The sequence below is a fragment of the Mustela nivalis genome (assembly GCF_964662115.1).
Source record: "Mustela nivalis genome assembly, chromosome: 6".
Lineage (NCBI taxonomy): Eukaryota > Metazoa > Chordata > Mammalia > Carnivora > Mustelidae > Mustela > Mustela nivalis.
In genome coordinates this window covers 125,815,118-125,827,306 of record NC_139025.1, presented here as the reverse complement: position 1 = coordinate 125,827,306, position 12,189 = coordinate 125,815,118, and the positions used below count along the sequence as shown (strand labels likewise).

Sequence of the window (12,189 nt, the reverse complement as noted above, 5' to 3'; positions counted from 1 at the left end):
GCGTCATAGTGCCATCAGCCTGGAGTATTTATGAGGCACACACTCAAGGACAGCCCTTCTTCTCTAGCAACATGATCCTCTTACTGATGGCACAAATGTAAAATGTCAAGCCCATGAACACAGTGAGAATGAGACAAAGATAAAAGGAGAATGCATTTAATGAGTCCAGGGGATGGCCAAGCACAGCCCACAGACCTGTTTTTGTAAGTAACATTTTACTGAAACATATCCATGCTTATTTATCTGTGTATTGGCTCTGACTGCTTTCATGGACAAAGGCAGAGCAGAGTACTTGCAACAGAGACATTTTGGCCTTCAAAGTCCAAAACATTTACTTTACACAAAGTTTGCTAGACATGGTTTCTTAAGAACTTTTACATATATTCACATATTACATATATACATATACATTCATATATTCACAATACTGAAACATAAAGAGATGTATATATAGGTGGATTAGTAACACAGGTGCATATTTTCTACTCTGGCCCCTACAGGCCTAAAAACAGTAACACTCCAGTAACAAAGTACATTCAGCACACAGACCTTGGTATTTAAAGACCATGCGATCCTTGCAAAAACAGTTAATTCCAGGACTGGGGCAGAGGAAACACAATATAAGTAGGGAGTCTCTGGTAGGTCAAGAATGCCAGAAAGGAAGGAAGGAGAAAGAGAAGGTGGGAGGTCATTTCAAATATGAAAGAAGTCATCACCATTAGTAAAAATGGAGAAACTGTCAGAGTAAAGACACTAAGGAGACATAATGATTAAATGCAATGTGGTATCCCTGACAGCCTCTTGGAACGGCTAATGGACATTAGTGGAAAAACTAGGGAAATGTGAATAAAACAGCATTGTTGATTTCTTAATTTAGCTAAATTTAACAAGGTCATATAAGATACTAACTTTAGGGGAAGCTGGGTGAACAGTATATGCTAACTACACTCTTTTATACAACTCTTATAAGTCCAAGTGTATTTAAAAATAAAACTGAGGGCACCTGGGCGGCTGAGTCGGTTAAGCCTCTGCCTTCGGCTCAGGTCATGATCTCAGGGTCCTGGAATGGAGCCCCCCATCGGACTTCCTGCTCAGTGGGGAGTCTGCTTCTTCTCCCTCTGCCCCCCACTCAGTTTCTCTCTTTCAAAAATAAATGAAGTCTTTAAAAAATAATAATAAAAGTGAGAAAAAACTGAACAGAAATAGAAAAGTAACAACAAAAGCTCAATAGGGATTCTCTGGCTGTGGTCTTTTAAGGAAACTGAAGTGTCAACCAGAACTGAGAGCAGAAAATGGGAATGAGCCCTTGGAAGGGAGGAGAAATTGGGCGAGATTGAGGGGAGGACGGAAAGGAGGGTACTGCTGGAGAAATGCTCTGCTTGAGTCGTATTATTATAAGCATATAATTAAGTAAGTGTCAAGTTAACCCAGCTTGAGTTTATTTGATGACGCTAAATTATGTTCACATGCAACCAGTCTTTAAAATGGTTGGCTCACGTAGCACAGCTACCTGCTCTCCTAACAATTTTCTGCTCATACTCCATAAAAAAGCAGTAACACAGTAGGAGCTGTTAAAGCTTACTGCAAGTACTGCAGTACTGTTGAGCTTAGAGACAGGAAAGAAAAAGATACTAAATGGGCTCTTCCTAGAGATGATGGATACAAAATACAAGAGTACTGAGACTATCCTTGCGGCACCTTGAATTAGTGAGCCCTAAGAAAGAAAGTGCCTGACAAAAGCTTCAGAACTCCAGGAGACCATGAAGTTTTCCCAGGGACAACTCTGGCATCTGTCAGGTGGAAGAGCAGTGTTGTGCTAGCCAGCGTGCACTGGCTCAGGAGAACCTCCAGTTCCTCTCTGCACCCCCCAGGCCCCCCAGCCCTGGCTCTGGGCCTTCAAGATGGCAGTTCGCAATCAGCCCTGGTGAGAGGATTTTCACCACCAAGCGCTTCCCAGCACACCACTGGAGGGAAGCCACGGGGAGGTCTCATGGAAGATAAAGTAGGAAATTTGTTTCACTGTGTGGTAAGCAAAAAGCCTCCCAGAAAAAGCTATCTCTAAATCAGATGATGGGTCAAGAGTTTGTACTACAACCTGGAAAGGGATCAAGAAATCATCAAAATTTCTCTTCGCAAGACCCCTCCACCCATAAAAGTAAATAAGAAAGGAAATATAATTAAAATTAATAAATCTTCAAAAATGGTAGAGCTAAGGTTTTTAACTTTCAGAGAACCAAAAAATCAGTCATGTTATCTCTCTCATAATACCTTCTACATTTAGGAAGCCAATACATTTGGAAAGTCAATACATGCCTCATGAATAAAAATAAATTTTCCCATAATACATTTTAGCTTAAGAAATAGTTTAAGACAAAGCCACACTGTATACAGTGGCTAATTAACCTACAGAATGTGTTTAAGCCAATACAGAGTTCAGTATATGGCTTTACATACGGTGACTGGCTGGCTGTCTACAACTTTCAGCATTAATACAAGGATGGTCACAGGCAAAAGGGAACCAGTTGTCCACCCTAGCTGTACATAAATACAGGAATTAAAGTAGCCTAAAAATTATTAAGGGACGCTGAATCTACATGGAAGGCAAACACAAAACGTCCGATGCCATCATGGGTCCAATTTTGCAGATGATACTATACAGAAGAGTATGAGATCAAGGAGCATGTCCAGTAAGTGTCACCTACAAAGTGGGCTGAAGGAGAGTCAGAAGTGCAGACCCTGGGAAAAAACCAGAAGGAAATCCTGAAGGTAGAAGAGGACAGAGATAGAACATGTGATGACAACAGTGACAAAGGCCTAAATGAGGAATCAGGCATTTGGGAGAGAGAAAGGAACCAGCCTGACTGAGGCAATTATCAGCGCTGGGAAACAGTGCAGAGGTCAGCAAGGTGGAGTGCTGGCAAATCACAGGGGTTACAGAATTGGATTTTTATATTGGGTAAGCAGGATTTTACTCGTGCAAGTTCATGGAGAGATTCTGAGCAGGAGCCAAGGTACAGAGAGACTGATGGTCAGAAGTGAGGAAGCAAGTAACGAAATTCTGGCCCAAGGTCCTGCAGCTGCAGTCTGAGGAGGACCCGCTATGAAGGCTCCACAGGTGAGGGACAAACATAATAGTTACATGCTTCGCCATTCCAAAATGGAGTTATAGGTCCTTCCGGGCTTTCAAAAGCAACATACCTCTGAAGCAAGATACTACAAAAACATCAGTCTACAATCATCTCGAAGGCCGATCTACAAAAAGGTATTAAAAAACAACACAAAACATAAAACACCCAAAAGAGAACATCTACCTTCAAGGGACTTACTGTGCAAGCAAGGAAATAAGAGTTACAGTGAGGCAGAAAACAAGAATAGTACATAAATGGTCTAAACAGTGAATATGTAAGAAAATAAACAAGACATCTATCCAACAATGGCTATTTTCATTTTCCAGATGGCCCAGGGCCGTATGCTTTCCTGATCCGATTACAAAAGACTCTGACAATGAGTGCATTCATTATCGATCTAACAGTTAATCTTGATGCTGAAAGCGATGCTGGCATTACAGATGGGAAGGGGGAAAGAGCTGAGCGGACTCGGCCTTAGCAGTGGCCCGGGCTGGGCAGGCACTCAAGATGCAGAGCAGAAGTCATTTCCTGACGCCTCCCCAACCTCAAATCTTGCTTCAGTGACCTTCCTCTGAGCTCTCACAATTGCTCTCCTGAAGCATTTTCCCCAATGAACTGAAACTGTCTAAGCCAGGACCCCAACCTTTTTAGCTTTTTACGCCACATGCACTGGAAACCTGTGGAACAATTAACTCCTTACTACTAGCCACAGCGCTTCAAGCCCTCCCTCCGACCTTTCAGATCCTTAGCAAGATCCCATCCCAGAGTTAGAAGAGAGAAAAGGCCAACAAGCCCACTTACTGCAAAGCTCACCACCTCGTGACAAAGCCGCTAGCATTCCACCAGCCTCTGCTTTGGCACAGCCAGTGACAGGAAGTCCCCTGCCTCCCAAGGCAGTCCGTTTTTCTGGCAGCTTAAATTGAAAGTTGCTTCTCAAGTTGGGTCAAAATCTGTCACTGCTGTGGAAAGGGCACCGCTAAGGACAGAGCTCTTTTTTACCCAACTAGAGAACTTCTAGGCCAACATCCAATCCACTCTCTCCAGTTCCAAAGCATAAATTTGTACCCTAATGTCCCCAGTGCAGTCAGGTAGGCCCTGTTGCTTAGTGGTTAAAGGCACAGCCTGGGAGCTGGGCTCAGAATTCCAGCTCTGCCATACAGGGAAAGTGACTTAGCATGTGCAACTACAGTCCTCTCATCTGGCACATGAAGATAAATGGGTGCCTCCCTGAGACAGCTGTTATGAGGAGTAACCTGAAAGCTATGTATTAGTTAGGGATTTTACTTGAAAAGTGTCAGAAGTGTACCTGGAGCCAGCTAAGCAAAAAGAAATCTGCCTTTTGTGTTGGCTGGACTTCAAGCAAAATGGAGCCCAGCAGCTTGAACGCCTTCACAAGTCCCCCTCAGTGTTGTACCTCTGCCTCTCTCTAAAACATGGGACTTCATTCTTTGGAGCAGGTTCTCTGGAACTACGGCCACTGGCAGAACTACCAAAAAAGGATCTCTTCCCTTAGTACCGATCTGAAAATAACAGAGGCCCAGCTGTGTCCATTCTTGCAGTCTGGGGTGGCTTATTATCCTTGCTGGCTACACTAGAACCCAAGGCAGTGTGGGGATGGGGAAGTTTGATGTGTCAAAGGAGAGAGGGTAAATTTTTCAGAAGACAGTGAAACAATTCCTAGGGAGACAAAATTACTGATGTTCTCTGTATAAGTGCTCATTACATTGTATCTATGAGGGGTGCCTGGGTGGCTTAGTCGGTGGAGTGGCTGCCTTCCGCTCAGGTCATGATCCCAGGGTCCTGGGATCGAGCCCTGCATCAGGCTCTCTGCACAGCGGGGAGCCTGCTTCCCCTTCTCTCTGCCTGCTGCTCTGCCTACTTGTGATCTCTGTCAAATAAATAAATAAAATCTTTATAAGAAAAAAAATTGTACCTATGAGGGGCACCTGGGTGGACAGGTCAGTTAAGCATCTGACTTTTGGTTTCAGCTCAAGTCATGATCTCAGGTCTTGGGATCCAGCCCCGCCCTGGGCTCTGTGCTCAGTGCAGAGTCGCTTGGGATTCTCTCTCCCTCTGCTCCTCCCACTTGTGCTCTCTCTCCTCTCTCTAAAATAAATAAATAAATCTTTTTTAAAAATCCTATCTATGATATTATAAAAACCTCATCAAGTGGTTTCTAACCCAGATTTCACAAATCAGATATACCACAAAAACAATTCATGCAACCAACATAGAGTTCTTAACCTTTTATTTTGCTAACTTCTTTAAAGTCATTTTGCGAACTTCTTTAAAGCCACAGCTACTACCACCATCATTTAAATCAACTCAGCTCTATGGAGAAAAGTTGCATTTTTTCTTAATTTTCTTAGTTTGACCAAGGGCTGTTAAAAACTTCGTCCAGATCTGACGCCAGCCAGACCCTGGGAAAGAGTGATATAGGTCGCTGTCTTCTACGCTATCCACAGCTTTGCTGTGATCCAGGCATACTACTCATCCAGCACTTTTATTCATCTAGCACAGAGCCAGGCCCCTAGCTCAGGTGCTCAGTGACTGCTTCACCACTCCAGCAGCTATCCGAAAAAGATATGAGCACAGTCTAGGGTGCGTGGGTGGCTTAGCTGGTTAAGTGACCCATACCTGATTTTGGCTCAGGTCATGATCTCAGGATTCTGAGATCGAGCCCCACATTAGGTTCTGTGCTGGGTGTGGAGCCTGCCTAAGATTCTCTCTCTCTCTCACCTCCTGTATCCTCCCCTCCAAAATATATATTAGTCTGGCAGTTTTTGCCCTTAATAAATATATGCTGAAACATACATGCACACACACATGTATTTAAAAATTCAAAGTCTCTGGGGGCACCTGGGTGGCTCAGTGGGTTGGACCTCTGCCTTCGGCTCAGGTCATGATCTCAGGGGCCTGGGATTGAGCATGTGGGCATGGCTATAGTAACAATTCAAGCTGGTGTTCTAGGGGTTCTTTCATTTAGTCATCACTCAATCAGCAGCTCAGTGCACCACACAAGACATCAAGGCCAAAAGCTGAATTAGGTACAATCTCTATCTCAAGGGAGTTCATGAACCATGCAAATAGAAAATTACTAACATAAAGCACAATCGAAATTAAATTGCCAGTTTCTTCTATTTTCTTCACTTAATAAAAGATGGCAATCATTTTAAATTTAACCTTGTTAAGTTCCAAAGGAACACACAGTAACTATACACAATCCATTTCACGTAAAAGTTCAAACTTTGGGCAACTACAGTAGGATATCCTTGAACCTAAGGCTCTATGCCAAAGGATAACATGCAATACTCTATCCCTAAACAATCACTTCTTGTTCCGTGTGACTGTGTAAAGCCACAGGTGACTTGGCCAAGTTTCCTTGTGGTTTCTGACTATAACGAAGGCAAGAACTGTATTATTAAGCCCTCTTGGTAAAAAACCCTAACCTAGCCCAAGTCTTTAGATCACCAATGCCTCAGTTACTTTCCAGCTGTCTTCCAGATTTCACAGGTCAAGGAGTAGGATGCAAGCCAAAGGAGGAGTAACGGAGGTTCTAGTAGTAGTCAGACAGGTAGGTGGCTGGGGGGGGGGGGGGCAGGAAACAGAGACCAAAATGAGGTAGCCAGATAGAAAGAAACTGGGGAGTGTATGGGAAGGCCAAGATAAGAGAGTAAGAATAGAAGGGGTGAGGAAAGAAGGCAGAAGACACACTCATCTAGGACTGGCTAAATATTTTGTAGGAAACAGGCTAGCTGCAAACACAAATCAGAATATCTAGATTCAGCTGCCCCTTCTAGGACACATAAACCACTTAAAGGCAGGAAATGAGTTTATATCTTCCCCCAGAAAACTGTGACTTTTTAGTAGAAACTAAGTTTCTACAGAAGGGATAATTCTTCAGTGTGAAGTTCTTCCTGCTCATCGATATTCAATAACACTTTCATAAGCATATCTTAAATATAAAAGTCAATCCTAAAAAAATCAAGCACTATCATTTATATCTAAGACCTGTTGTTTATTAATGCCAAATCATCATATCAGAAGAGGGAAATCAAGGCCTAAGAACAGGGCCTATTCAGAAAAAGTAAAGAAAGCCAAAGTTAATAGCTCACAGGCCCTCACTCATTTAAGATGAGTACTGTTTCCCACAGTTGACTTTTAAATGCCTGGAGTGACTAAGGCTAAAACAGAGCACACAGGGGGAGCAAAGGTTACTTATTAATTCTATTGTTCAGTTCACTCTCAGGAAAAGTACAAAGGATTATTTAGTACACACTGGTTGGATAAAAAGCATTAACTAAATAAAGGCCAAATATTTATAACTAAGTCCCATAATAAAGTCGAAAACAATTTTTAAGAGTTAGCATCTATAATATTGAACTATAGGTTGACTGCAGTATGTTTGTTCCCACTTAACATTTAAAATTTCAAAGCACAAAATTTAAAGTTTCCATATCTGTTCAAGTATTGCCTGTAAGTTCTAATCATTTTACTAGGTTTAGCATTAAGTAATGACTAAGATTTTTAAATGTTGACAGTAGCCACACAAATTGGTATTTGATTAGATTTCAGGTTTAAAACAGGCTTTCCTAAGTATCCGGCTACTCCCTACAAGAATCATATTAAACTACTAAATTTTCCATTTATTATTCAATTGTCATACAATTCAAATACCAATTAAATAATATTTTATATGATTTAAAACTTCAATCGCCAATTCCTATCTCCACCTCTTAAGGTGTTCCAAGGTAAATTTTGTTCTAAACCAGTGTCTCTCCACTGGGAGGGAATTTTGCTCCCAGAGGCAAAAGACAAAAGTAAGTTTTGGCAACATCTGGAGACATTTTGGTGGTCACAACTAGGAGATGGAGAAGGGGTGCCATTAGCATCTGGTGGTAGAGGCCAGGGATACTGCTAAACATCCTATAATGCATGGGACAGTCCCTATTACAAAGAATTATCAGTCCCCAAATGTCAATAGAGCCTCTGTTGAGAAACTCCATTCTAAACTGAAACAGGTAAATTTGCAAACACAGCAGACACCTTCCAAAAAAAAAAGAATCGCCAAGTTAAGTAATTCAAAGTTTACTAAGTTTTGTTATTGGTATAAAGACCCGAACATAATAAAAGTTGCTTTTCACATGATTAAAACGATGACATTAATCATTAATGCATGAAGTTGCAGACATGAAGGGCAAAGAGTACTCTCACTACCTATCCAAGTAATGAGAGTTTTAAAAATGAACATTTCAGGAAATAAAAAAAGAAATGAGGTAGTGATATTTTTGACAGCTCTCTAGAGTGCTTACATTTTCAAGGACAAACACCAAATTCAGAACTACTTTCTGTTGCTGTTGCTTAGTTCTAACAAGTTTTTCTGTCATCTCAGTCATTAGATTTTTAACAGGATAAAGTTTAACATAAATAAATACAAGGGAGAAATTAACCACATGATACTAGCTGGGAGAATCATCTTGGACAAAAGACTTTACTGAAGTATCTGTTGAAACTCTGATGTTTACCTGGCAAAAGGACTGGCTCCAGTTTTTTAATCTTCGGTTCTGAATTAATCTTATCGTCAGTCTGAAATACATTAGCAAAATAAATCAAGATCAAAACTTTTCCTCCCCCGTGAGATACTAAAGCAATTTTTGTTTTCTAAGTGATGACACATGCAACAGATACACATTTCCCCCGCCCCCCCCTTTTAATCTTTCACATGTTTTACCAGATCTTTTCAAGATCTGTTCATTATCAATTGCGAGTCCGACAAAACCATTAAAACTGCCGTGCCGCTTCCAGGTGTTCACATTTATGACAGATAGGTAACGTCTTCCACCAGATGCTCAGAAGCGATGCGATCATGCTGGCGGCCACAGTGCGGACAACCGCCAGGCAAAGAACTAAATAAATCCGACTCCAAACACTCCCTTGAGTCTCATCACACGGCAAACTACGGATCACAAGTCTCCGAGCTGAGAATGGCTGCGGCGAAGTTTTACAAGTTTCCACCGAGCCAGTGGGGGCTCCCGAGAAGGCGCGTTCCCCGGCGTCGGGGCTCCGGCAATCGCGCGGCTGGGAACAGGGAGACCGGGGGAGCCTCCCGGGGGTCGGCCCGGCAGCTCCCAGGAAGCGCCAAGGAGAGGGTCGCTCGCGGGGTGGGGGTTGTTTACCTGGGGCGGCGGCAGGAGGTAGGACCTGAAGGTAGGTCTGGGAGGCTTGAGGGAGAACATGGTGTCGCCGCCTTTTCGCTCTGGCCGGGTCGCAACCCGGGACCCGTCGCCGGTCAGCGATAGCGCCGACGCCTCCCGACGCCCGGGGTTTCAGAGTTCCCGGTGCGGCCGCCCAGGCCCCGTCTGCGGCCAGCCGGGCCGGGCCGACTGACGGGCGGGGACACGGCGGAGCGCCCGCCCGAGCGGGGAGGAGCCGGGGCAAAGTCGGGTCGACGGGGGCGCCGGGGCCCATCCCCGGAAGGGGCCCGGCGCCCCGCCCCGAGCGACGGTGCGTGCGGGCCGGCGGCCGGCCGCTCCCGGCCTCTAGGCTGCGCTGGTGCCGGAACGCAAGTCTTGCATCGCTCGCCGGCTGCCGGGACCTCAGCGAAGGCGCCGGGGGGAGCAGGGCTCGGCAGCCATCTTGAGAGCACCGGCGCGTCTACGGTGGCCCGCAGGGCTCATAGCGGCCCACGGGGACCTACGGGGGCCCGCGGGGGTCATGGCGGAGGCTGGAGAGGGCCGACGACCTTGGCACAGATCCCTCTCTTTCTAGGCTGCTCCTTGCTGTCTTTTCCTGGAACAGCTCCCTGGACTGCTGTTCGTTTGTCACCCAGCTCGCGCGATCATTGTGGTTTTAAGTCGTCCGGAGGAGCCCGGGGCGTTGGGGAAGGGGGCTCTGGTGTCCGGGACTCGGTCCCGCGGTGCATCCAGCGCGTGAGGGACCCGAACTGGGAAAGTGGACCGTGCTACCGACAGTGGCCACGATCAAACGTCCAGCGCGGTCTGTACCGCATGTGATAAAGCTCCTTTAAATGTCCCACGGTTGGGGGAGATTTTCTTCCATCATCTCGTCTGTTGTGTTTGCGCAAAGCTTTGGGGCTAGGACGTCCTACCAGCTGAGCGGACTGCTGATTTCCAGGGGATGCCCCGGCCTGGCGGCAACTGGCACATAACACTGGCGGGCAATCCAGACTCCTCAACTTAGGTTATTAACTTTTACCCTCCTTATAAAAATTGAATGTGCTAAGAGATACTAAGCAAGTTACCTTCCTTTCTTTTCTTGCCCATCCTCTCAGGTAAAGAAACTAGTGAGCAGAAAAATGATCAAAAGCCCAGTGAGAGTGAGGCACTATCAGTGTGGGGGCCTTCAATAGGCCGTGGACCAAATAGTCCATCCATGAATTGAAAAGAACAGATGAATTTCACCATATGGAGCACAGGGCATTTCTTAACTCGAAACTGGAGCAGCCTTTGGTGGAGAAGGGCTAGTGATGTATCATTTTGGTGACCTGTTAGTTGAGACTTGATTCTTGTTTTGCTTTGAAGAGTAAAACCCTAATCTAGTGTTTTATAACTAACGTCACAAGGAAGCTGCAGTGTAGTCATATGAATCACAGTCATACCGACAAGTGTTGCTAGTTGAAACATTAAACAATTTTAAGATTCAAAAGTTTGCTTTTTCTCTGAAAATAATTTATCCTGGATTCAGAACCCTACTGATCTGTATGGTTAATTTGTTTGGGTAACACATGATTTCATTAGCTCAGGAACCACAAATGTACTTTAAAATGTTAAGTCCACGTGGTTAAAGGTGTTAAAAACACTTGTGCACATGCATTTCTTAAACTTCTATGAATAGTCTGTGACTTTTCTTCCTTAAATGGATAAAAAAAAAAACTCGTGCAAAAAAAGATCAGATTTGTGATTACCAGAGGCAAGGGTAGGGAGGGAGAATTGGAGGCAGGTGGTCAAAAGATACATACATTAGGGATTTAATGTATAGCATGATGTAATGTGTAGTTAATACAGCTGTATGATAGGAAAGCTGTTAAGAGTAAATCCTATGATTCCTCATCACTAGAAAAAAAGTTTTTTCTTTGTTTGCTTTCTCTTTATTGTATCTCTATAAATTGATAAATGCTATCTACACTTATTGCAGTGATCATTTCCCAGTATATGTAAGTATGTAAGTCAAACCATTATGCTGTACACCTTAAACTTATACAGAGATATATATCAATTATATCTCAGAACTGAGGGAAAAATGGCTTTTTTCCCATAAATACTCTTCAAGCGATATATGGGCTTTTCTTTATACTTAAATGATTTTGTGATTTGGTTATGTTGGTTTTCTTAGAATCGACAACTCTTTAAGATTTGGCCTTAAAATTGAAAAGGAGAAAAACTGGGGCGCCTGGGTGGCTCAGTGGGTTAAAGCCTTCCGCTCGGGCCCTGATCCCAGGGTCCTGGGATCAAGCCCCGCATTAAATCCCTAAGGGAGTCTGCTTCCCTTCCTCTCTCTGCATACTTGTGATCTCTGTCTGTCAAATAAATAAATAAAATCTTAAAAAAAAAAAAAAAAAGAAAAGGAGAAAAACTTTGATTTCCAGATTTGTTACTAACCTAACCCTAAATTTTGTGACCTTTTCAGAAACCTAACTGTATTAGTCCAGTTGGACTGCCACAACAAAATATTACTCTGTGCTTAAACAACAGAAATTTATTTCTCACAGTTCTAGAGGGTGGAAAGTCCAAAATCGAGGTACAGACCAGACAGGTTTCTGCTAAGAGCTCTCTGACTTGCTTGCTAATGGTGGCTGTGTTTTCATAGGCCAGAGGGTGGGAGAAGGAGAGAGGAAGAGGGAGAGAGAGAGACAGTGAGCACATGTGCTCTGGTATCTCTTCTTTTAAGGGTACTGATCCTGTTGCATCAGGATCCCACCCTTAATAATCTATCTCACTTACAACTAATTACCTCCTAAAACTCCTCCCTCTAAATGTAATCACATTGGGGGTCAGGGCTTCAACATATGAATTTGGGGGGGATACAGTGCAGTCCAAAGCAC

The 12,189-nt window shown here is 43.9% G+C and overlaps 1 protein-coding gene across 5 annotated transcripts in view; it reads right to left on the bottom strand.

Moving 5' to 3' along the window:
• MTMR10 (myotubularin related protein 10) overlaps positions 1-11,715 on the bottom strand; it is a 54,704-nt gene extending 42,989 nt beyond the window's left edge. For 4 of the 5 annotated variants that reach the window (XM_082736624.1, XM_082736626.1, XM_082736623.1 and 1 more), the window contains exons 1-2: positions 9,305-11,715; positions 8,654-8,714 (exon numbers count right to left, since the gene is read on the bottom strand). Coding sequence is in view for 2 of the 5 variants with exons in the window: in XM_082736623.1 (XP_082592749.1) it covers positions 8,654-8,714; positions 9,305-9,364 (121 nt within the window). In the remaining 3 variants the exon portion in view is untranslated. The remainder of the gene's footprint in view (positions 1-8,653; positions 8,715-9,304) is intronic. The other variant, XM_082736628.1, reaches the window with a different exon arrangement.
• Between the last annotated feature and the right edge of the window lie 474 nt (positions 11,716-12,189).